Here is a 27,177-nt window from a genome sequence, read left to right as displayed (position 1 = left end):
ACCTCACCCATGTGTACATACCAGCAAGATACTTACGTTCCTCTTCTGACAATTGTATACTCATTATTCCCACTATGAAAAGAAAGTCATATGGACAGCGTTCTTTTGCATACCAGGGCCCAGCAACGTGGAATATATTGCCCACTGAACTTGACACAAAGACAGTGATCCCATTCAAGAGTGCTCTCAAAACTCACTTATTTCGACTGCAAGAACAAAATTAAAGACCTAATGATGTTTCCTCCTTCAATATTCTTTGCATGTTTTTTATGTTTTCTAATTTCATGGTGTTTGTTTTTGTAATCATATCATTATATGTTTTTTATGTTATAGGTGTTGTCTAATGTTGTAAAGCGCTTAGAGCTTCTAAAGATTAGGTGCTATACAAGAACTGAAGATCCATACAATTTTTAATGTAATGTAGTATCTCCATTACAAAAGATTGTTTTAGCTTCGTTTTAACACTGCATAAATAGCAAGTTAATGGATTCATCACTTCTTCGACATTTTATGTCTCAATGTTCTTAATACTTAGGCATTATATAAGATTTATAACATTTTAATAAATTTATATGTTGTTAACATATGTATAATAATAATAACGACAGCATTTTGAAACCGAAAGCAGGCATTTTACAAGTATGTGTAAAGTGGTCATTGACGGTTTTAAGTATGTGTTTGATGAAGTCATAAACGAAAGCGTGTTTGCCCCTAAGCAATAAGGAAATGGTCATGGCGAGAGAGAGAGACAGACAGACAGAGACAGAGAGAGTTAGTTTCAGCTCCAAAGAATTTTAAATATAGTGAGACGGTATTTCTCAAAACAATTATTTACCGTACGTACTTGAAAAAAGTCGAGTCAAACTGCAAACAAGACACAAGCAGATCAGGTCTATGTTCTTTGTTCTACTAATTGCTCTTAACAAACTGAACAGAGCCAGATCTGCCGGCGCATTATACGACGGTAGATCCTGGTTTGTGCAGTTAGCAGCTGGACTCGTCTTATAAGCGATTATTTACGGTTATCCGTAGGGAATTATGTACGTTACTACGAGAAATGGTCCCTTGTTCCAACGGAATTTCCGACTGAAACACACTATAAATATTTAGGCTGTATATTTTCCTCAAACAGTTCTTGGCACATGTGTCAGAAAACTCTGACCAATCAAGCAGCAAAAGCGATACACACGCTGAAAAATAGTTTATCTAAATTTAGCAGATCTTTCGTACATACCCTCCTTCGCATATTTGACACAAATTATGAAGCACCTGACATAGAATATACACACAGTGAGTTTGTAAATTTGTCCTGGGTCAGTCAACAAGCACATCGCGTGCTTTTGGTTCTCATGAATTAGGAAGAATGCACATGGAACATATTCATAAGTACTGGGTTCAGATTTTAAATATATCAGAAAGCAGAGTTCCAAGCCAATAATACAATTTCCAAATGAAATTGGGGACAACCGTAATTGTTGTGCAAATCATATCTAAAAAGAATCAACATTAAAATATGGATGTACCCCACTCTGAACCCGGTCATATGATAGTCTCTACAGTGATTTTTGTGATATATAATAACAGTAGGAAGCCATCTACTCAACTAGTGCCACAACGGTCGAAAAAGGTACAGAAAAAAATATTTTAGGCGAAAAGAATTGTACACATTTATAACCACTTTTGCGGCTAAGATAAAGATGAATGAAACAAACTTCCAGCACTGGCAACAACATTGGATCTACGTTGCTGAATGACTGATACGAAAAATATCATAGCACCTTGAAATTGTAACGTTCCCGCTATTGCATAGTAAGAATTCTTTTGTGAAAATCTTATTTCAGAAACCTCTGATGTGTTTTTGCAATAGGTATTTGTAGTAGTTTTAGGCCTTATAATCTGAAGGTAATTTTTACAGAACCAATCATTATTTTGGGTCAAAAGTATAAAGGCAGCTTTGTTAATCTGATAAATGCTGAAATAAGTTTGAAATTAGCACAACCTTGAAATATGCTTTCGCATATTGTGGGAAGCTATGTTTTGCGTGTATATTCTCTTGATGTGCTATTGTAACGTTTATATTTGTAAAGAGTCAAAGTTTGAAAGCAGGCTTCGACGGCTGTTTTGCCTCCATGTTTTGTTTGAATCAGTTCATTTTAATATTCTTTTCATACACAATGCATACAATTGATGTGTGAACTTTTGTATATGGATCTAGGGTCTGGGGCAAGGCAATTGATCAAAAAAGTTTTTGATGTGAAACAATATTGTTCGTGACAGGATTTACACTCAAATTCTAGCTTAAGATGGCCATAAGTGCCCAATCACAGGAATTAATATCCCATTAACCGAAATCCTTCTTTCATATGTTGTAGGTAGACAAAACTGATGCGGACAACACAGATATTAACGAATCAATTGATTCCACAGGAAAGAAGAAGACCTTCAGGCAGCTAATAGTGCGCTTCACGGAAAAAACGTCTATGCAAGGTGTGCCGTACATTAAGAGTGCCAAGTTTTGGTGGTCTCGTTTAATCTGGGTCATTTTAACCCTGGGTGCCATTGCGGCCATGGTTTTCCATCTGTATACTATATTCAACCAATATTACCAGTGGCCAAAGCAGACAAAGATATCCTTAGGTTTTGATAATCTTCAGTTTCCAGCAGTGACGATTTGTAACGTAAACGTAATGAGGAAATCTCAACTAGACTTGCTGCAAGGACCCGAGGCGGACAAACTGAAAGATCTCGTTTATAAAATGAGCCCTGACAGGCTTAAAGACCCTAAAGGAGCAAACTTCAGCAATCCTGTGGGAAATTCCACCAGTACCACGGGCACTTCAGGAAATTCTACCGGAAATCCCACCGGCAACACCGTGACTTCTGGAAATCCAAACGGCAATACGGGTTCTTCGGGAAGTTCCATTAGCAACACGGTCACTCCAGGAAATATCACCGGCAGTGCGGGCTATTTGGGAAATTCCACCAGCAATGCAGGAGTACCATCCTCTCCAGCACGCCTGCACCGGTAGGCTCGTAAATAATAATAATAATAATAATAATAATAATAATAATAATAATAATAATAATAATAATTATTATTATTATTATTATTACATAGCAAAGTACACGAAGGGATATTATACTACATAATTTCACTCCTTCAAACAAGTAACTTACTAATGTATAAATTACGAATTCAGATAAACAAGATTTATTTGTACATTTCTATATATCTGGAAATGATATGGGTGGGTTAAATAAACCAAATATGTAAACCAGCTCAGTTGACAAAAGGAAATAAAGCTGTTCCATTGCTCACATTCAGCATAAAAATATCACTTCGAAAATATTGCCTCAGACATCGATGTAAAAACTAATTTTCCTATAAGCAGATCATACAGTTTAGTACCTCATATCCTCTATATAAAGAAGCTGAGCTGGTTTACATATTTGGTTTATTTAACCCACCCATATCATTTCCAGATATATAGAAATGTACAAATAAATCTTGTTTATCTGAATTCGTAATTTATACATTAGTAAGTTACTTGTTTGAAGGAGTGAAATTATGTAGTATAATATCCCTTCGTGTACTTTGCTATGTAATAATAATAATAATAATTATTATTATTATTATTATTATTATTATTCTATTGGTGCCGCCACCGCTGCGTGTAAATAGCCAAATAGGTCTTTCAAATGCCTTGAAAATTGTTTGATCGGTCACTAGAAGTCTTTTTACCGATCCCCCATGCGTTCAATTTAGATTAGCAACAGTAACCTAAATTCAATATGCATTTGGACCGCTCAGGAGGCCTAAGTGGTTAGAGCGTCCGCACTAACATGGTCAAAACATATAGAAGTCAGCATGGTTTTGCTGAATTTTCTGGAAGTTGTTGTTATTTGAATGGAATGGAGACGAGTAACATTCTTCACATGTCTTACCGCTCCGGTGGCCTTGTGGTTAGAGCGTCCGCCTCGGATGCGGGAGGTCGTGGGTTCGATACCCGCCCAAGTCATACCAAAGACTTACAAAAATGCTACTAACAGCTGCCTCCCTTCGCGCTCAGCATTAAGAGGTTAGTGTTAGGACTGGTCGGCCTGGTGTAAGGATAATGTGACTGTCTGCGGCATGATGCCACAGTGCTAGATATCACTATAAACTGTCACACTGCAGACACCGTAGCGATATGACTGAAAAATTGTTAAAGCTACGTTAAAAATCCAAATCATTTCTTAAAGTGTTTTCTTGTGATGAAATTCTCTGATTTGCTTAGTTCATATCGTGTTTTCTGTGGTGGACTTAACAGACTGTCTTAGTTTGTATAGTGTTTTCTCTGATGAACTTAACTGATTGGCTTAGTCGGTCTAGTGTTATATGTGCTGGACTTATCAGACTGTGTTAGTTGCTATAGTGTTATCTGTGATGGACTTAACAGACTGTCTTAGTTTGTATAGTGTTTTCTCTGATGGACTTAACTGATTGGCTTAGTCGGCCTAGTGTTATATGTGCTGGACTTATCAGACTGTTAGTTGCTATAGTTGTATCTGTGATGGACTTAACAGACTGTCTTAGTTGATACAGTGTTATCCGTGATGGATTTAACAAACTGGCTTAGTAGGCATAGTAATATCTGTGATGAACGTAACAAGTTGGCTCAGTTCTTATAGTGTTATCTATGCTCAATTCGTATAGTGTTATCTGTGATGGACTTTACAACTCTTTTCTACTTCTCTTTGTTGTTTCACGTGTTTACTGGAAGCCTTTAAATCAAAATGCGAATATTCAAGTAGTTTTCCTTCCTCTGCATATTTAAAAAATAATTATAATAGAAAGCGGTGCATAAATAAATCTGTAATTGTTTAAGAGGATGACCAAACATTAATATTCCCTTGTCTGAAAGACTTATTTGGTGAAGAAATTGGGAAATTTTGAGAAGAAATCCTTTTTCAGAGTGGTGCAAATATGTTTTTGTGCGATAAATAAATAAATAAATAAATAAATAAATATATATATATATATATATATATATATATATATATATATATATATATATATATATATATATATATATATATATATATATATATATATATATATATATATATATATATATATAAAGTTTTATTTCTTTCTTTAAGTCCGGTCGCAGGAAACGATTTGTCGATTATTACAAACAGATCAATCATACTGCCTTCGATGATTACGATTACGAAGACGAATATTCAAGAGATGAGGTGAAGACACCGAGAGACACGACAAATAAACTGGAGAAGTTGTTTACAAAACTTTACATGACTTTATCAAGGTGGGTATACTAGTTGTTTTGATTGTAGTTTAATGGTATATCAACACACGTGTGGCGTTCTATGACGTTATGCTATGAGTTCGGGTGGAGTGCTCCCAATATTTTATTTAAATTACTATGGAACCTTGGCTCGTTTTTGTAGGAAGTGAAATTAGTGACAAAGAGAGGTAAAGCTCCAAGCCCTGAGTCAGCAATGCCGAGAATTAAATTATTGAGAACACAAAGGTGAAATTCAAAAGAATAACAGTTTAATACAATTTAAACGATATCATTTTCTCAACCAATCTTCTTCCTCTCGACCATGTAACAACCTATTTCATCACGTGATTATAGTGTGAAATGGCTTTCCCCTGTACTTGGTTTCTGATCATCTGTGTTCTACTCTGCCAGTTCCTTTCCTCCTTCCGGCGTTCTCCGTACTACGATTCTTCCTATATTCCTCCCTTCCTGTCTCCTCCTCCTTCTCTCTCTCTCGAGACTCGAACCGACGCAGACAGAGGTGAGATGGCAGTGATCCGTAACGGAGAGCGCTTTAGACCACTCGGCCGCTCGAGGCCCCTACGTTCTTATAGAAAACAACGTTGCAATAAAGAGTGGTATCCTACTTATCATACAGACATCAATAAATTGCGTCACATCAATATATATATATATATATATATATATATATATATATATATATATATATATATATATATATATATATATATATATATATATATATATATATATATATATATATATATATAATAATGAGGACTTTGTATAGCGCCAAATCTTTAGAAGCTCTAAGCGCTTTACAACATTAGACAACACCTATAAGATAAGAAACATAATAATATTATTACAAAACACAAACAACATGAAATTACAAAAACATTAAAAAATAAAAAACAGGCTGAGAATATTTCAGGTAGGAAACATTATTAGGTCTTTAAGTTTATTCTTGCAGTCGAAATAAGTGAGTTTTGAGAGCACTCTTGAATGTGATCACTGTGTCTTTGTGTCTAAGTTCAGTGGGCAATTCATTCCACGTTGCTGGGCCCTGGTATGCAAAAAAACGCTGTCCATATGACTTTCTTTTCATAGTGGGAATCATGAGTAATCGATTGTCAGAAGAGGAACGTAAGTATCTTGCTGGTGTGTCCATATGACTTCGTTTTCATAGTGGGAATAATGAGTATACGATTGTCAGAAGAGGAGCGTAAGTATCTTGCTGGTGTGTACACATGGGTGAGGTCAGATAGGTATGTTGAACTAGAGTCCGACAGTGAAATATAGCACAGAGAATAAATTTTGTGTTTGATTCTGGATCGAATGGATAGCCAGTGTAGGGTACAGAGCAGCGGGGAAATGTGCTCTGATCGTGGTACTCTAAGTATGATCCGAGCAGCTGTGTTTTGAACTTTTTGAAGTTTCTGGAGTAGATATTGAGATGAACCAGACAGAATTGAGTTACAATAGTCCAGTATTGAAAGTAATAATGAACACACACGTTTTATAGTGGCATCAACTGAAAGATATTTGTGAATGGAGTTGATCTGTCTCAACTCAAGATATGCAGCCTTGCATATGTTCATGATATGTTGGAGCAATGTGAGAGTACTGTCCAGAGTAACACCTAGGTTTCGTACTGATTGTGTGAATTTAATGTTGGCGTTGCTGATATTTATTGTTTGAGGTAAAGGATGTGAATGAGAAAATCTTTGTGTTGTGATCAGAATGGCCAGAAATGCACCTCTCTACACCTTGGATGGTAGCATCAACTTCAGCTGGGTGGCTAGATTTGTATATTTGGGTGTCATCAGCATACAATTGGTGAGACACTGGATGATGATCTATGACACTTGAGAGCGACTGAGTGTACAGAATGAAGAGAACAGGTCCAAGAACAGACCCCTGTGGAACACCACAACATAGATCAACTGGGTTGGAGTGTATTCCATCTGCAGACACAATACACAATTTGTGTCCTGTTGACCAAGTAGGACTTGAACGACAGTAAGGCTGTATCATGAATTCCAAATACATGCTGGAGACGGTGAAGTAATATATCATGGTCTATTGTGTCAAATGCTGCAGACAAATAAAGGAGGGTGAGGACTATAATCTTTCCTCTATCCAACGCAGAGAGAATGTCATTAACTAGTTTTAGAAGAGTAGTTTCAGTACTGTGGCAAGGGCGATATGCAGATTGTACATTGCTAAAAAGACTGTTTGAATTCAGATGAGATGCAAGCTGGGATAGAACAACCTTTTCTAAGATTTTTTAAATGAATGGGAAATTAGAAACTGGGCGGTAGTTTTTTAAATCGTTATGGTCTGTGTTGGTTTCTTCAGCAGAGGCTTTACAATGGCAGTTTTGAAAAATGATGGGAATTCCCCAGATGAGAGAGAGGTATTAAGCACTCAAGTAGAAGTGATGTTGGAATTTGATCAAGTTCACGTAACTTTGGTGCACTCTTCATCAGGATTGTACGTACGAAATCCATAAAGACAGGTTCAAATGCTGCTAATGGTTGCCGCTCAAATTCTGTATCCCAACTGTATGGTGACGACAAGTCAATTGAAATTGTGGTGTCAAGCTTATCTCTAATATGTGGATATTATATGAAATTAAGAGGAAATAGCTAATATTTATTACAAGAAAATGTTTCATTTTCATCGGTTCGAATTTAGAAAGTTATATTGTAAATAATGGAACGACACTTGGCCGACAGCTCTGTTGTAGTAGTATAGGCTATTGTTATAACGAAAGGTTACATATAGCATAAGTGCCCATGCTTTGGTTTTCACGGGTAATTAGTGATCTGTGTCACTATCGTATATAACACTTCTTTTATTTGGAGGAGGTGAAACTGTTTGTGGCACACTTGTGTTGTCCTTAATATTGATTGTAAAATTACCCCCGTGTCTAAAAGACCCCCCCCCTCCCAATACGGACCCTAGCGGATCATAATCGAGCACAAAAATCCGGTGGTTCAATGACTGGTTCTCACAATATGTCTAATAATACCATTAGTTATTTGAGAGAACCATTAGTAGACGAGGAAGTTGCAACGAAGAGATACGTGGATAATAATAAACTTCCAATAATGAACTCGTTAGTTTCAATTAATAATGAAACGACCACACTTAAATATGATTATAAGAATCATATACAAACAATTTTGGGTTTTCACAAAAGAATAAATAGATTTGTTGAGGCTTTTTTTGTTGTGGAAAACCAGCATCTGTTGACATGAAACTCGCTGACATAAAAAAGATTACTGACTGTGCAGTGTATATAGTAGCGTCTGGACAAGTATTACGGTGACCGCTTAATAAATATATCAAATGTCGCGCTGAGGTTACCGGCGCATACAGGTTATCATTGTTTGGTATTACAACATTTACAATATCCACGGCGGTACAACGACGTTATCCACTCACACCGTCAGGCGGATCTATGTTACTGACGTTGGAGCGCGACGACGAGGAAACGTTTACTGTGGAACCCGAAGAAAACAAACACGGCTTGATTTTATTATTGGTGTCTTGAATTAGTCGCTAAATTACCACCTGCTTAATATAATGAGCTCCCAAATCAATGTGCAACAGTACATATATAATCAAGTACGTGAATGGCAAACACAATTAAAAAATATCGTTGACGATTACATAGTAAAAGTATTAAAAAAATATCATAGACATATAGTTGTTTTTTTATATAATTGTTTATTCGGTGTCTGCTGTTATCACTGGAACCAATAGTTGTAACAATTTGTGTTTCAGCTGCAACAACAATTGTTGGTATTTTTAATATCATTGCAAAGAAAATATGTACATGCACAAACACAAAATTACACGAATATATAGTAAAATTACACACAGCGACGTTAGCATATTCTAAATCATCCTTTCTAATATCAGCAAGTCTTAGTGATGGTAAAAATATCTGATTGTGAGTTTGCGGATATGATTAAGATTTACAAAGAAGTAATGGAAGTAATAAAATCCACACCTAATCTTGTAAATTGTAATTTGGAGAATCAGAATTTAGATAATAATGTCGTCATCGCAAGAACTTCTGCAACAGGACGTCGTTAATACAACACCGTTGAAAACAACGATGATATCAGTAAGCTCAAACAATCCTGAATTTAGTGTTAACTTTCCAACTGCAATTCCAGTAAAGGAAATCGCACTATAGCAATTACGAGTATATTACAGTTGGCCAAATATCAGATCAAAGTCCTTTGGTGGATTATCAGCAAATAATTCACTTGTATTTGCAAATAAAAATAAACCAGATGGAACTCCTGATTGGCAAGTTGTTGGAATATCCAAAGGAAATTATCAGATTGAAAAATCAATAATGAATTTCAGCGCAGAATAAAATCTATAAGTGGAAGAGGATCAAAAATAGCTATGACAGTTCACGAACCAACATTACCGCTGTGATTGAAATAAATTTCCCCCATTACGTCGTTCATATGTATCAATCATCATTCATATCTGTTTTAGGCTGGCCTGATGTTCCACCAGAATATCAAGGTTCACTAGAACCAAAGTTAGATGAATTCCTCACGGATGAGAAAATATTTTTACGACAACCTGAATATCAAAAACTTAACGGAAATATTTTTGCTATAATGAAGGTATAGGAAGTTTTTCAAGTAAATATACTATAATGGTTGATTCGGAACAACTAGTCCTCGTTATTGATGAACATATTGATGAAAATTATTTTAAATCATTTTCGAATGACGTAAAAACTGAGTATTTAAATGTTTTCAGTAACCTAAAAAATTTATTTTCATCCGAATTACAATATTATTTTGAAGATACAAAACATGTGATGTGATTAGTTATCAAGTAGATCTTGAAAAATCAAATCAAGCTCAAGACGGATATATTCTTTATACATTTACTCCGCACGTACCTACTGGATATTTGATTGTACAAGAACTAATCAATCCATTCTATCTACGATGCCATAAAAATTTATTATCCAGAATAAATTTCACACTTACTAATCAAAAACGGACACTTGCTTGAATTAAGAAATGCAATTCTGAGTAAATATTTGTATGTGAGATAGGAGAAAATATCAAAATCATATGATATTATTATGTTTATGATACTTTCGCCACTGACAAAGCAGACATAAAAAAAAATGATGATCTTTTGATTTTACACGGGTCAAATTTCAAAGATACAATAGTTATTTTGCATCTATGGTAACTGGGAAATTGTTAAAATCTTATGATTATTAATGCTTATGATAATTTCCCTCGTGACTATATATATATATATATATATATATATATATATATATATATATATATATATATATATATATATATATATATATAAAAGCGGGTCAAAATTTTACAAAGAAAAACAAAACATGGAAAACTAAATATGAAATACAAAGATAGACAAAATCAGTTAAACATGGAAAAATAAATATGAAAAATGAACGTGGAAAAACAAAGATAGAAAAATAAATATGGAAAAATAAACATAGAAAGTAATTATAGACGATATTTATGAAAATTGCTGTCCATTTTTATTTTTATAAAAGCCTTATTTAGGTAAATAATATGTTCTATCTCTGTTTTTTCTATAATTACTGCCATATTTATTTTTCTATATGTACGTCTATAATTACCGTCATGTTTATTTTTCTATGTTTATTTTTGTATATTTATTTTTGTATAATTATTTCTCTCTCTCTCTCTCTCTCTCTCTCTCTCTCTATATATATATATATATATATATATATACAATGAAGAAAAAAAAAGTCTACGCGGAAATGAATCACCGCAAAAAGTTGCTGAATTATATCATATTGGTCTGAACAGATTATACAAAATCTGGTAAAGATCGCATAAAAACAAACAATTTCCCGCTGGTGTTGCTGGAACTTTTCGGGGTAAGAATCTTACTGATAAAGTTGATAAAATCATTGAAGATAATAGAACCGAGAAGAAAAAAAATCAAAAATAATAAAGAATTGCACAACAAATTATGTACTGAAAAAAAAAAATTGAAGCAGAAATAAATATCAGGAGAGTTAAAGATACCGAGTTAAGTAAAACAAGAGATGATTGTAATAATGATTTTACAGAAAAATTAAATTTACGTGACGAACTGCGTGATGAAATTGAAAAACTCGAAGTCGAATTACGTAGTCTTTGAGTCAAACGCGACGATTAAATTAAGGCCCGCGATGTAAATAAAGAACGTAAAACAGTAATCTTTGACGCCAGTGAATATAAATTGGGTCAGTATGCCGATGACGCTTTTATTCTTCTTGATGGATCTCATTTTTCTGTTGAAGCAACTATGAATATCTTGCAAGGTTTTTTTTCTATTATCTGAACTTAAATGTAACATAACAAAAACAAAAACTATTTTTATTGGAAACAGGAAATTTTCTAATGAAAGAATATGTCCCAAATTGGGCCTAATTTGGTCCTGTTCTAACTTTACACTCCTTGGCATAGAATTTTTTCCAGATTTACAACAGATGGTGGAAATTAATTATATGAAGAAACTAAGAAAAGCAAAACGAATACTGGCAAGCTGGAGTCAAAGACATCTGTCAATAGTTGGTAAAGTAATTGTTGTAAAAACTCTTGTTCTGCCCATAGTCATACTTTTTTTCAGCACTTCCTAACCCATCAGCAAAAGTTGAAGCAGAACTAAATCGCACGTTATTTAAATTTGTATGGGGTGGAAAAGTAGAGAGAATAAAACTAGTTTCCCCAGAAAACGAGGGAGGACTAAATATGATACACATATTTTCATTCATTATTTATATTAAGATAAGATGGGTTAAAAGATTGCTGGAAAAGGAAAATGGAACGTGGCAGAACTTAGTCAATACAACTATACTCAGAAATAAAAAGAATATTTAGAATTTAGGGAGAAGGAAATTAGGAGAATTTAGCAAGTTCATTAAAAACAGATTTTGGAGAGATGTAATTTTGGCAGTATCTAACTGGAAAGAAGAACCGCAAAGTCCTAACGAGTATCTATCCATGAGTATTTTAAATTTTGTGCCCCCTAAAATATTCTATCAATACAAATCCTGGAGAGAAGCTGGTTTTGTAATTCTGAATGATCTAGTAGATGATCAAGGTAATTTAATACATTTTGAAATAATAAAACAAAAAACTAGAAGCGACGATTTCTTGAAATACTTCTCCTTAAAATCCAAAATTCCAAAAGCACGGAAAGATGCCATAAAAAAACAACATTTAGTACATAATAATTTTGAAAAGCAGGAGGATAAAATAATTAATTTGCGAAAGAAGATTCACTCAAGCTTGTTTACAAAAATCTTTTACAGGAAGCTAAAGGACAGCACACTGCGAAGCAAGAAACTTGGATGCAAGTATTTAATAAAAAATATAAGTAGTGATGAGTGGTCTGAGATTTATAGCCGGGCGAAATGCTGTACCAAGGATACCAAGTTGATCTCTTTTAACTTTAAATTAATCCATAGAATAATCGCTACTAATGATTTTCTAAAAAGAATTAACATATTAGATGACAACAAATGTACTTTCTGTAAGAGTGAAAATGAAAGTATTGAGCATCTCTTTTATGACTGCAGTATTACTTCACAGTTTTGGTACCGTTTTATTGAAGTTTTTGCACTATTTTGCCCAAATATTGTACATCTGTCCAAAAAAGAAACTGGACAGTTTGTGTAATTTTCTGCTTATTTTGGCAAAATATTATATTTATGCTTGCAGATTCAATATGAAAAATCCTTCTATTTTTGCTTTTAAGCAAATAGTTGCAATGCATAAGAACATTGAAAAATACACTGTCAAGGTAAATAAAAAAAGGACCAATTTCTTCAAAGATGGACCTCAATAATGAACATGTAACTTGTCTCTGACTTGATGGTAAACAGGAACAAAATACTGTAATATCACAAAGTCCATGTCACCTAGATTGTGTGCCATATACATGTGTGTATGCGTGTGTGTTATTTTTTCTTTCTCTGTAGATTATATTTATTATCCCTAGATTATCTGATAACCAGAAATGTTTGATTGTAAGGTGACCTTGGGATGGTTCCCCGATCCATTGGCCAACCTATTACGGGATTAATAAAAAAAGACCAAAAAAATAAGAAAGATGTAAAACAGACTTATCTAACATCAATGTAAAAAAATCACAAATTACACGAAGATATTAAAATTGCATAAGGTGAACTTGAGAACAAAAAAAAAATATACACAAATCACTCACCGTTGATGCTGAAATAATATCACCTAAATTTACCGGGGATAATAATATTGCTGAAATGATTAATAATAGCATTGTGGAAAAAAATCACCGTAATATTGATTTTGGGAACTATCTGCAGTCGCACTATCGTATATAATATCATCAAGTATATCATAATTTTTAGATAAATCTTCAGATTTTTCACTTTTAAGTTTTTTAATTTTATCTTTAAGTTTTATAATTTCATCATCTTGTTTCTTAAATTCGTTTTGTTCAGATTCGCACATCTTTTTAGTCGGTATGCATATACCTGTCTTTTATCTCGTTTACTATATTGCTGAGATAATACCCTCTTAACATGTCTAATTACCCTAATAAGAGGGATTAATTCTTGAATACTGTCGTATGATATACAAATAGATAAACTTTCGACGGCATTTTCAAGTATTTTAATAAAACGATACTTATTAATCAATGCATCTTTCTTAAAATATCATCCCATTTCTATCTTTTCATATTCGTTTGTGACGTATTCCACACTAAACACATTAATTTTGCCTATTTCTGTTGACAGTTCCGTAGATTTTGATTTTTAAATCTCGTAAATAATATCATCAATATTTTTCTGGTCCATATAATATATTCTAATCTTTGCTTCTTATAATCATCACGTATAATAAAATTATACCCATATGTTATATGTTTTTGAAAATGTTAGATTAGTCTTACCATCAGCACAACATGTTACTGAATGTAAGTTAGTATTGAAATATTTGGCGGCTGTGTATATTGAGTGAAATTTAATTTCGTTTATTTCAACAACAGCAACAACTGGCTTGTAAGGATTTTTAGGTCTACCAGTATTACCTTTTTTGCAATATTTACAATTTTGACTCCGAGTAGCAACCCTCAGATTAAATACATTATTATCTAATGGATTTGAGTTAATATGATCAATTACAAGATTTTTCTCAATTAATCCATTAAAACACTCGTAAACAAATCTATGAGAAAAATATCTCAATTTTTAATTGCAAAAGATCAATAACCTGTATTAATAATATAACCGATTTGTTTTTTAATCGACAATTTCTAATAATACCCATCGCGAGATGCTTCATATTCCTTAATTACTGGGTATTTTACAAATTCTCTCTCCATTACAACAATAATAAAACCTTAAAATATCTCTTAAAACAAGATTAGATAATTCACATATATTAGAAGCTCCAACTTCAACAACTAGTAAATATGATATCAAACGCTCTTGTGTGGAAATTTATTTATATAATCTTGAACAATGATAAACTCACCGTTATTTTTACTTTTATAATATCGCGTCAATTCACGACATTTTTTAATTCCGCACGCTGAACATAATTCAGTTTTTCCTCATACTCCGTGCTGGCAATTTATGCAACGAACAGGACATTTACTTACGCGTTTTACGTATTGTTTATGAGATGAATAATATTCACTAACACAACTGCGATTGCAAAAATCAGTCGAGCCGATTATTGGCCACTTATATTTGTCTCTTTGCTTGGTCATTATAATAATACGAAAAAACATTAATTGAACTTATTCGTTTAAATATTATATGGATGATTTTTTTTTGTTTATATCAGAAAATAATCCTTCTTACAGATTGGTTCTTGATAAGGTAATTCACGATTCACAAGGGGGATTTTTGGCTGATAAAAAATAATAATCTGACTAAAATCATGCGTGATGCTAAAAAAGAATTTTATAATGATGGTGCAGTTTATACATGGACAACATTAAAAATTATCGACGTTCAAGATAAAAAAGTAATCGATGTTACAATGAGCAATAATCAAGCCGCGAAGATTATTAATTATCTTGACGATCGAATTTATTTTTTCAGGATAAAATTTGTTGTGTCTGTAAATACCGAACAAGCTGATACTGGGATTATTCGTAACAAACTAGACCCTGCACGTGTTCGTGAAAACAATGTTATGTTAAATAAAAATTCCAAACCAGGAATGTTGACTGGTATCGACAAATCTTATTATGAACGAGCGTATCCTGTGACCATCGTTTTTACGTGTTATATCTGCTGATTGAATAACCCAACGATAAAGATCTCAAACCGACGAAATTTTCAAGGTTAAATTGAGTACCCGAACGAGTAACGGAACATTTCACCGTTTCAACTCGTGGAAATCGTCTAATAGATAATAGGTTTAAAGTAATTAATGAGTGTGGAGAAATAGTCAAAGATACAGGAGCGTCTATGAAATATGTTGCTAAGTTAGAAAAAAAAACATTAAAAACATTAAAAATTCCAATAATAGTAAACTCAATAACAGGATAAATTTTATGCGATTCGAAACATTAAATAAAAAAAGAAACTCCGATAAATATCGTTGATCATAATAATGCACATGCGTGGACTGACGCAGTAACAATATTTCCACAAAATCGAACTATTAAATTTTAACAAGGATATATATATATATATATATATATATATATATATATATATATATATATATATATATATATATATATATATATATATATATATGGTTTTATTAACGAAATAAGTAAAAACGTTTCTGTATCAGTATGGTTATTTCAAAGTTTTGATGATGGAAACTCTGATCAGTTTGTACGACCTAATGAAAAATCTTGCCTTGAAATATAAAGATGATATTGACCAATTACTTGGTAATTATTTTACAGTTCCGTCAGTTGCGGCTCATTTTGCTAGAAAGAAAAATTCATGGAAACCAACTCGGTTTGATTTTCTCAGTGACATAATATCGAGTTGTGTCGAATCCGGACATGATGGATTATGGAATACCAAGTATGATCATAGAAATATGATATCACTCGATATGGCTGCATGTTATCCCGGAAGTTTTATTGGAATGGGAGAATGTTCTGTATATTTTAAGCGATTTGGACATGAGATGACCAGAGTATCGATAAACGGACCGTTAACAGATTTTGACCTGACTGGATTCGCCTGTATCGAGTCATTTGAGTTTGCCGAAAATCTTGATCCGATTTGTTATGCTTGGTTTGGCAAACATTTTTCAACGAAGATGTGGGCACCGAGAGTATTGTTACGATACATGTTTGATGTAAAAATATTATTATCGCTGTTTGTCAGCGAAGCAATTATATCATATCGGAAACAGACCGAAGTTTGGTTACCACAAACAGACAAGTTTAATATTTAAAAAAATATTAGAGAAAATTTTCCTGATCTCGACCAGAATGAAATTACTAAAATTTTTAATAATAAATCCGAGGTCAGAAAAGAAAGTGATAAAAAAATCGCGAAATATCTTGGCAGAAAAATAATCGGTAAATTTACCCAAGGAGGATCATATGATCATAAACGACATTGTACAAGACTGATTATAGACGATGCTGAGTAAGATGATATGAAGAGAAAAAAAGTTTATAGATCGAAGTAATGTTAATTTATCAGACGGAAATAAATAAGGTACAATTGTGAGTTATTTCCGATCTTCAATGCTATAGATTCGTTTTATATCGATAAAAAAAATCAAGATTGTTGGAAAAATTAAATATCGGCACTCATGCATCATGGGGTGAATGGAAAATAAAGCGAGAAAATATACTTGATTATTCAAAATCCGCTGATGTTTCGATTAAAGATGTTAATTACAAAAATAATCAAATATCAAAATTATCTCGTAGCTATGCATTAAACAGTTTATCTTAATGGAACAGGTTGTTCTGGTAAAACAAATCGTGTGATTGAATTATTTCGGAATTTTGATATGTATGTACGGGCGAGAAATATATTCCAGAGATTATCGTCTGGGATGAAATATGTACTGTGTCGTTCAACAATTGCCTGATCACGATAAATTGCAATATGTCCTCGTCGTATTTTGACATTATGTCGCTTCATCAACGACGATACTGCACCAAGAAATTCTTTGCCAGGATCAACCTGTAATAGTTGTGGCCATCGCAGACCACCACGTTGATAAATTCGTTCAAAAGCAGAAGCTACTTCAGTTGTTGTTTTAGTTGATAATGGTTCCGCTTCCTTATATCTACTTGCAACATTAACGCGTATTTGTATTTGTATTTGTATGTATATTGGCGTCTTCCAGTTTTAATAGTATCATGTGGTAAAAAAATATCTGCTTGGTGAACCTCATTGGGAGAGCTGACCTCAAAATGTGCGTATTCGATTTGTTTAGGTGGTGATAGGTAAATTTGCCATATTGTCCGACGTGCTAACCAAGCTGCGGTGGCGGCATGTGTAACATTCGCTGATTCAGCAAGTTTACTAATCGCTGCTTTACCTTTCCAATATCCTCTTGGGCAATAATAAATCGATTCCATTATATTATAATTAATTTGATTAATTACCAGCTCCTAATGCTAGTTTACCATTCATCGCGGATCTTACTAACCAATTAGAATATAATACTCTGAAAGATTTATTTTTTATGGAATTTAATGCATGAATCAACTTTACATCTGCAACATGTTCTAAATCTGGATTTTTATAAGCTACATCATGAGCATGACGCGCTTTATCAATTTCATTTATCGGATATTCACCAGGTCTTGGTTGATATTGTTTATTAAGTCGGATGTCAAGTCTGGTTCCAGGATCACAATAATTATATCCTGGAAGATGTTTTTCTCCAGGGTATTTTCCCCACGGAGTTCCTGGTGATTTTCCTAACGAAGTTGCAATGTCACCACCTGTCTTCGCAGAAATAAACTTATATTTTTTTGTACCACATTTTACACATTTACCTATAAGAATATGTCTTTTATATTTTGTTATCGTAGTTGTTACTTCACTTGTAGGGGTGGATGCCCTGCATCTTACACAATATAAATCCATATTATTTATTATATGTCTACAACCTGGTTGTTATTGATTTCTCAGCGACGCGAAAACAAAAACCAGTCAAACATATATCAGCATTACCGAATTCCATCAGAGTGATTATAATAGGTCCATCTGGAAGTGGTAAGACACAATTGTTGCTTAATCTAATAATCAGATGGCTTAAGTGGGATAAGTTATATTTGGTAGCTCCGTCAGTTGATGATCAGAGATGCTACGATGTACTTAAGGATTTTAATAAAAACGCAAGATTGTTTAATGAAGATGTTAATGATATTATTAATTGTATAACTGATATTGACGAAGCACCGTCCGTAGATGACCTTGATGGATTTATTAATAATTTAGTAGTATACGATGATGTGATGCTGGACAAACAATCAAATCCGACTAGAATATTTTCTCGAGGTAGGCATAAAAATACTGATGTGATTTATGTTACTCAGCGATATACATAAATTCCGAAAGTGATCAGGGACAACTGTAATTTTTTAGGTATCTTTAACGGAGTTGATACACATACACTTAGATATATTAATCGGACTTGGTGAAGGGAGATATGGACATAATTAGATTTAAAAATTTCTTTTCAAAAGCGCAAGCTACCGCATACGGATTTATAACGATAAATTTACATGATCATCGATCACGATATCGTATAGGTCTTGATAAAATCTTTGGATGAGAGTTATAACAAATAAATAGCAGCAGGGAGGGCGCGACCTCAATCAGGCATCCCTGGTAAAACATTTACACATATAAGTCTTGAAAAACGACGACGATAAAAAAAAAGTAACAGGTAAACTAACCCCTTAAGAGAAACTCTCGGTTAGTTAGAGGCTTCGGTTTAACGTTATTGACCTTGTGTTTTCATTTTTATAGAAAGTTTTAGTTTTCAAAATGGGACGTTCAACAAAAGGTCGGTTCGCCCTCCCTGCTGCTAATTGTAATTATTTTTTTAATTATTTTTGGAAAGAAAAATTAAAGCATTCTTTAAGCATCATTAAATTTTCAAAATGATTACTGTGGAATTTCCATACACTCCATATATCGTACACTACAGAAGTACCGGTACAGTGAAAAAGTACGGTGCTACGTACCACCGGCACCGGATATATATATATATATATATATATATATATATATATATATATATATATATATATATATATATATATATATATATATATATATATAGAGAGAGAGAGAGAGAGAGAGAGAGAGAGAGAGAGAGAGAGAGAGAGCGGTAAATGCCACCCACATCTAGTATAAATAGGATAAAATGGGGCAATGAGACAGACAACAGTTGATGTACCTTGCAAGAAGGTTAAATGGCAGCGAATTGTGAATATGTTTAAATGAAGTTTTAAATGTAATGAAACTGAAATATCCCATCATAAAAGTTCTCAACGTGTCGTATGCTCAAGTGTGTTAAACATATCCAACATGGGCAAATTGCAAAAACGTGTTCTCTTTATTTGTCCACAGATAAACTGGTAAACATTCTCTCGCCCAAATGCAAAGCGATATGAATCATATTTTACATTTTCTATTCCAATGTATTAAACATGAATAAATTTTTGTCAAAGACAGAACATATTCGAGTAAAAAAATAAAAATCCACCCCACCCCCCGAAAAAAAACAAATGCTGAAGCGAATACTAACTTCAGTCTTATACGTACCACTCCTACTTTGGAGAGGGGTATATATACCATAAACGGTGTTTTAATATATTTCCAAGGACGAGTATTTTGGGGAGGGGGAATGTTATACAGTACAGTAACTAAATAATCAAACATTCATGGGTGATGATCAAGATCAGGCTTTATTTGAGACACTAAACGAATATAAGAAATGTTTGTCGACTCCACATAAAAATTGACCTGGAAAAGTTCGGTTTTTATTTTATATATTTTAATATATTGTGCTATCTGTACAGTGCATTGTCGACCACATCTTTGCACGCGCCTCCGAAATCTCTGCATGATTCTACTTAGGTTCATAGGGCTTTACGTCTTAACAGATGTATATGGTGATATCTGATCTGAGTTTGTGTAGCTGGGACATTAAATGGTAAAAGCGTGACTATTATTGTAAGTAAATGGACTTAATGACTAGACTGATTTTATCTTGCTTATATATACATGCTTATACATCGTTTCATACATGCATGAATATATATATATATATATATATATATATATATATATATATATATATATATATATATATATATATATATATATATATATATATATATATCTGTGTGTGTGTGTGTGTGTGTGTGTGTGTGATTTTGGATTTTTAACGTAGATTTGACAATTGTTCAGTCATATCGCTACGATGTCTGCAATGTGGCAGTTTATAGTGATATCTAGCACTGAGGGAGGCATAATGCCACATACATGTAGCATCATGTCCCACCCAGTCATATTATCCGTACATTTGACAGACCAGTCCTAACAATAACCTCTTAATGTTGAGCGCCAAGTGAAGCAGATGTTAGTACCAACTGCATAAGTCTTTTTAGTATGACTCGGCGAGAGTTCGAACCCGCGACCTCCCGTGTACAAGGCGGACACTCTAACCACTAAACATTTTAAGTAATACGAATAAGGCACGGGGGAGTGGTATTTAAAAAAAAATAACACAGAATTTATATTTCATTATTTGAACTGTCACCCACAAAATTCTGAAATGTTATATTTGGAAACGTTATAAATATGTGTGATCGTATCATTAATACTATCCTTCAAATTTAATAAATGCCATTGTACAAGGTTTGTATTCTTTTCAGCGTAAAGGATCTAAACATACGAAAGACAGAGATGAAGGGTTCATGCGCAATCGATGAAAGTGACTTGCCATTGGTAACATATAACTGACTGACAGAAAAACTCAGGTTCAAATTGCGGATAAGAAGCTGTTATTATCTAAATGACTAATGTGCAAGTTATAATAACCCCCTTTTATTTATTAAAAGCACCAACTCGAACACAGAATAAAAATTCAGAATGCATAGACCGTGGTTCAAATCTTGGGGATATATAATAGACCCGATGAGCTCTCATATGCGTCATAAGAGGCGACTAATAAAGAAAGGCGCTGCGTTGGATCAGTGCATATTGTTCCGGACTCGTGACCGAAAATGGCGGGGATCAAATCGGCTACTATTGTGTGACATTGGACAATACATGTAACCCAGATTGTCTCAGCACCAGATAACTCATTTATTTGTTCTTGTTGTGTCCTAAAACACCAAACCAAATAAAAAATAATACATAATTATTATATATATATATATATATATATATATATATATATATATATATATATATATATATATATATATATATATATATATATATATATATATGAGAAAAGTACGAGCCTAGACTTAATTTCTGTGTGGTAAATTTATACATGGTAGTTATATGTGGTGACGGGACCCCGAGTGGTCGAATGGTCTAAAGCGCTCTCCGTTACGGATAACTGCCATCTCACTTCTGTCTGTGTGGGTTCGAGTCTCGGATTCAGCCTATGTGGGATGTGAGAAAACTTGCCAGTAGCTTCTCGTGGGTCGGTGGTTCTTTCCGGGGGTTTTCCCTGGTTCTTCCTTCACCATTATTACTGGCCGCCATGTATAGCAGCATATCGTATGCTGAAAATGGTGTTAAACCCTACAACAACAACAACAACAACAACATATGTGGTGACAATTCATTCTGCGTTGGGAAAAAAAAACTCGTGCTCAATGTTTGCTTTTCTTTAACCTACCGAACTGATTCTTTGAGTGCTAGCGATATTATATTGTGTAATACATAAGAATAATTAAAATGTCAGTTTTATATTACGATTTCGAACAATCTGGTGGATGGCGCTCTTGTTAATTTCTTTGTTTCACGCCTGAATGAACCAAATTGCAGGCTGAAGTTCGTTTACATCAGCTAGAGGACAGAGCATAGAAAATTATTCAACCGAATAGTCCTTCTTTTGAATACAACAGTATGTGTCATTTTATGAATGTTTCTTCATAACGCAGTGTTACATTAAATATGAATGCGTGACTTGTCTAAACGCGAGTCAAAGCGCACGTACACTGTCTTTTTGCCGGTTGTTTTTATAATGTTAAAGTGTAGGTCTATTAGTGTCGAATGTCAACAGTGGAAGCAGGGCCGTATTGGGCGCTCACGGGCCCTGCCTGGGCTAAGAAACACCCGGGTTTCTCCTAGTTCTTGTTCAAACAAAATTTTTCTTTTATAATATTAAACGTGTTGTTCGGCCAGGGCCCCAGGGATATATCCCCTGTTGCTCCCTCTTGTCCGCCCTGGGTAGAAGCTTTCCTTGTTAATCGAAAAGATGAACTAAAATTTGAACTAAATATACGTTGAGATTCATATAGAAGTGTTGAACGTGCTTTGGGAAGAAAATCAAAGTCGATAAACATTCATAAAGCGTAGGAGCAAAACTTAACTGGATAAATTCAAATGTGGTAATTTATCCCGATCTATCGAGACTTAAGCCTGGCAGTCTGTCTGTCTGTCTCTGTCACACACACACACACACACACACACACACACACACACACACACACCTTTCCCAATATGCTGTTGATCAGAAATACATTTATTTCATATGTTTGAATCATATGCGGTAATTCGCTTGGCCACTCCATTAGGTCACTCGTCTTAGCTCCCCCCCCCCCCACCGCCAAAAAAGGAAAAAAAACAACTAAAAAATAAAATAAAAAGAAGAGCAATTAAAAGTACAGCTTACTCTATGTCATTTACATAATTGGGTATCATGGGAATGGATGATTTACAATTGTTATTTGATCATGTGAAAATGGATGGATTAAGCAAATACATGCAGTCAAATTGTTATGTCTCTCTCAACCAGCCCTCTCATGTTTTGTCTCTTTTGTTAATTTTATTTCGGACTTTATTTTCTATTCTTGGACATTTCTGCAAGAATAAATTATATCGTAAACACTTTTGATGATTTAGGTGTTCTCATTCAAGTCATTGACACCATACTTTGCTATATATTGTGACCGATTTTCATTTTGTCAACTTCGTCAAATGAAACCGGGTACAAATTATTATCATTGTTGTAACTTTGCGCAATGCAACCCGGTAGCCATAAAATAGGGTACACAAACACCAGATATTTAAAGAAAGGTAGAAGAAGACGAAAAATTGTCCTCTCTCTCTTGGCATGTATTGACATTTACCTTAAGAAGAGATCCTATGGTTCGGACTGTTCAAAGGTTAGCTGGCGAATGCATTTCCAGAGGGGCCCTAATTTAGCCTTATTTAAGATAGACAAACAGACAGACAGGCAGAAGGAGAGATATTAAGATGGAATACATACCTTTCTGGCTGATTGTTCTTTCCTGTTGTTGCCATCAAAGAGATTCACATTGTACATTCTTTCTTCTTGGCTACGCTTCCACAGTGGCAAGTGAAAATAAATATTCGTCAGGTCCGCCTCTCTGTTGCAATCATGCCTATGTCGGGAAGTCATTCTGTTTTCTTACATATTCACATTTCAACACACAAAGTCGCTGCTACCTAGGGCATTTATTTATGATACTCGACTATGACTCATGTTATGGTATTTTTTTTACTGTAATCACATGGAAAACTAACATAGTACAAGCATGAATAGTTACTGAGAATATGTACCCACATAGATATGCACGGTTTATGTACAGAGCATAATAAACAGATATCTAGCAAAATCGACGACGAGCCACACCCGTATTCGACCAACGTACTTTGTTTATGTTAAATTGTGGACTAATCGCCAGTCTAGGTATCATAATAGTGTAGTCTTTGATTCTCACCCAATACCGTTTTCAGGACAGATGACTTCACACACAACACATCCGGGCACTGCTCACTTGTCAATATCATAGCAGCCCGTATGGTAAATAATGTAAATCTTACGTTATTATATTAAAGATGACAATCAAATATTTACTAGTAACAAATAAGGAAAGAAAAAAACTGCGGAAGCTTTACAGCTCGTCAGTAGAACCATGGTAACTGAATGAGTTGACGCACTAATTGAAGTCAGGTGCTGTATTTATATATAATACAAGCAGTAAATACTCCAGAGAGCTAACATATATCACCGGTTACCCACTGGTATGCAGATGAGGTTCCCAGTGGTTGGTTGTGCAGCAAAATCAATTGCATAGTAGTGGCTAATTTACCCTAAACTATGTTCTAAGCTTGTGTTTATCTAGGCCACATGCTGAAGTTATCTCTAACTGTTCTGTTGGAAAGTAATTTATTTTTTCCAACCTCAGATTATGATTTAAGTTTTGCAAGTATCAGTACCATAAGAAACATCAAATTATATCGTGTCTAAAAAAAGGACACACACACACACACACACACACACACACAAGAAAAGCCAACACAAAGTCTACCTAACACAGTCTTATTTGACGCCTCTATGACCGCCGGTACTTATCCTCAATCATCACCAATAATGTCCGATCGTTCTGTTGGACCCGCTGGTTATGTCCGTATGTAAAGCATATCGTCATTGCCATATATTCTAATAATGCACATAGATAAATGGAAAAGTACAATTCACACGCAATAAAAGACCCACCACAACAAACAAACCAACTGAAAAGAATACACTATTAACATGCGATATTTGATACTTTGCCCTTACTCGCAAGTGACTACAACGCGAGACCCAAATTCTGTCACGCATGACAAATTTCAAATAGAACATTTAAAGATCGTGATCACCACCTATTTGGGGATAAAGAACTCAGCGAATTTAACCCAAATAAGAGCAATCAGTGTCATTAAAAAAAAAAAAACACGTTCAAGAAAAACACAACAACACTTAATGATTTATACTAGGCCGATGTGTCCCGAATATTCTGGTCGATGAACATCCTTGAATTATTCCGCGATGTTCGATTTCATCCATAAAATCATACTAACTGGATAGGCGTTTTTGAGAGCGGTACCTCTCTGTGAATTTTGTAAGGAGGATCGACTGAATTTAATTCAGAAATATTATTAAATGCTTACTAATATTTTTGAATATCATCATTTAATGTGATATACAAACGAATTATTTGGTGACATGAATGTATTTCGTAGCAAAATTATGAGTGAATTAGAAACTGACCACATATGTAAACTAGATACAGGTATTAACTTATGCCTTAACACATTGCGACCTTATATATATATATATATATATATATATATATATATATATATATATATATATATATATATATATATATATATATATATATATATATATATAATTGCTTTTAAAGTGTTGGTGTAAAGCAATTTGATATACCAGTACTATTAGTATATCAAATTGTGATCCGCCAATGGCGCAATAATACGCATTTATAAACATTCTTGGAACTGTGTGCCGTCGGTTCATTTCCGATAGATCAAGGATGAATTTCCAATCATAAATCTTTAATGACGTATGAAAATGACGATATAAAGTAATAATAATCCCCAGTTTCTAAATGAACTTAACATGGTACACGATTTCATCACAATCCTTTATTTTTTTAGTTTACCTCTCTCCTCTCATGCATAAGGGACAAACTACGCGGAAATCTGGAGTGAGAGAGAAAATAATCTGGACTGGATAAAAACCTCGAAACTGAACTTGCACCAAGTAACCTGCAAGAATGATTCGTCGTACCGGTAGGTGTACACTACCAGTGGGATCTATCTACATTGTTTATATAATCAATGATACAAAGTTGCAAATGCCTACGATCACTCTGGAGCTATGAAGAATGATGCTAAATCTTAAGTCAAACCGATTAGAGAGAGAGAGAGAGAGAGAGAGAGAGAGAGAGAGAGAATGTTATGGTCGGTAGTAATTTTAATTAAAGAAGAATAATGGCTTAGATCAACTGTAAATATAGTAAAATATTTTAATTACATCTTTTAAGTTTTTCATTTCGCTTAGTTTCTTTTCCTCACTAATTTCCATGCGCCTGTACGTAATTGGGTGAGCGTTCAGTGTGTTTGTAGTGCTCTTCTTTCTTCATTAAAACCATCTTTCATGCAAAATCATAAGTGTATTACATTGATTTAATCAATGTGAATAAAAAATGAAAAAGAGAAAAAGAAAAACAATCAATTTATTAATATGCAAAGGTGATTGTGAATGGCCACAAAAAGCACAAAACTACATTATGTAGCGGACACACTCGGTAGGAATGTGACTTTACTCGGTCAATAAGCCGTTGCTCGTAGTCAGTCTTAAATGCGTTTAAAAGGTTAATATGTGTATTTGTATGTGATATAAATAAAAGTTACGTATAGTATGTACGCTGTATCAATTATATACTACCACTCGTTCTAAACAATTTTCAAAACATTTATACATATCAGTCGGGGTTTCATGGTTGCAACGGAGTTACTGATTGTAGCGCCTAAAATTACCTCCCTAAGTTCCAATGAGCATGCCCACAAAAAAATTTCCAGTTCCAGACAGTTCACCGTTCTACACTTGGTTAGCGAAGCATGAAGTCAACAAAGGAAGGAATCTTAGCTGTACTACAGATCATTATGGTTAAACCAACTAATAAATTATATATGTCAAACATATAGACATTAAATCAGATAATTAGATTCAGTGTCCATACTTACATTATATCAGATATTAAATATATATCAGATAATTAAATAATATTTACTTTCCATACTTAAATGATATCAAATAATTAAATT

The 27,177-nt window shown here is 33.8% G+C and overlaps 1 protein-coding gene across 2 annotated transcripts in view; it reads right to left on the bottom strand.

Moving 5' to 3' along the window:
• The window catches only part of LOC149807370 (epithelial sodium channel subunit delta-like), a 60,348-nt gene extending 35,920 nt beyond the window's left edge, over positions 1–24,428 (bottom strand). Inside the window, exon 1 of one of the 2 annotated variants that reach the window (XM_089965911.1) lies at positions 23,801–24,428. In XM_089965911.1, coding sequence (XP_089822037.1) covers positions 23,801–23,835 — 35 coding nt within the window. In that variant the 5' untranslated portion in view covers positions 23,836–24,428. The remainder of the gene's footprint in view (positions 1–23,800) is intronic. The other variant, XM_089965903.1, reaches the window with a different exon arrangement.
• Positions 24,429–27,177: the final 2,749 nt, after the last annotated feature.

Source organism: Sinohyriopsis cumingii, chromosome 1, assembly GCF_028554795.1.
Source record: "Sinohyriopsis cumingii isolate HCF-2022 chromosome 1, ASM2855479v2, whole genome shotgun sequence".
Lineage (NCBI taxonomy): Eukaryota > Metazoa > Mollusca > Bivalvia > Unionida > Unionidae > Sinohyriopsis > Sinohyriopsis cumingii.
This window is presented reverse-complemented; position numbering and strand designations above follow the sequence as displayed.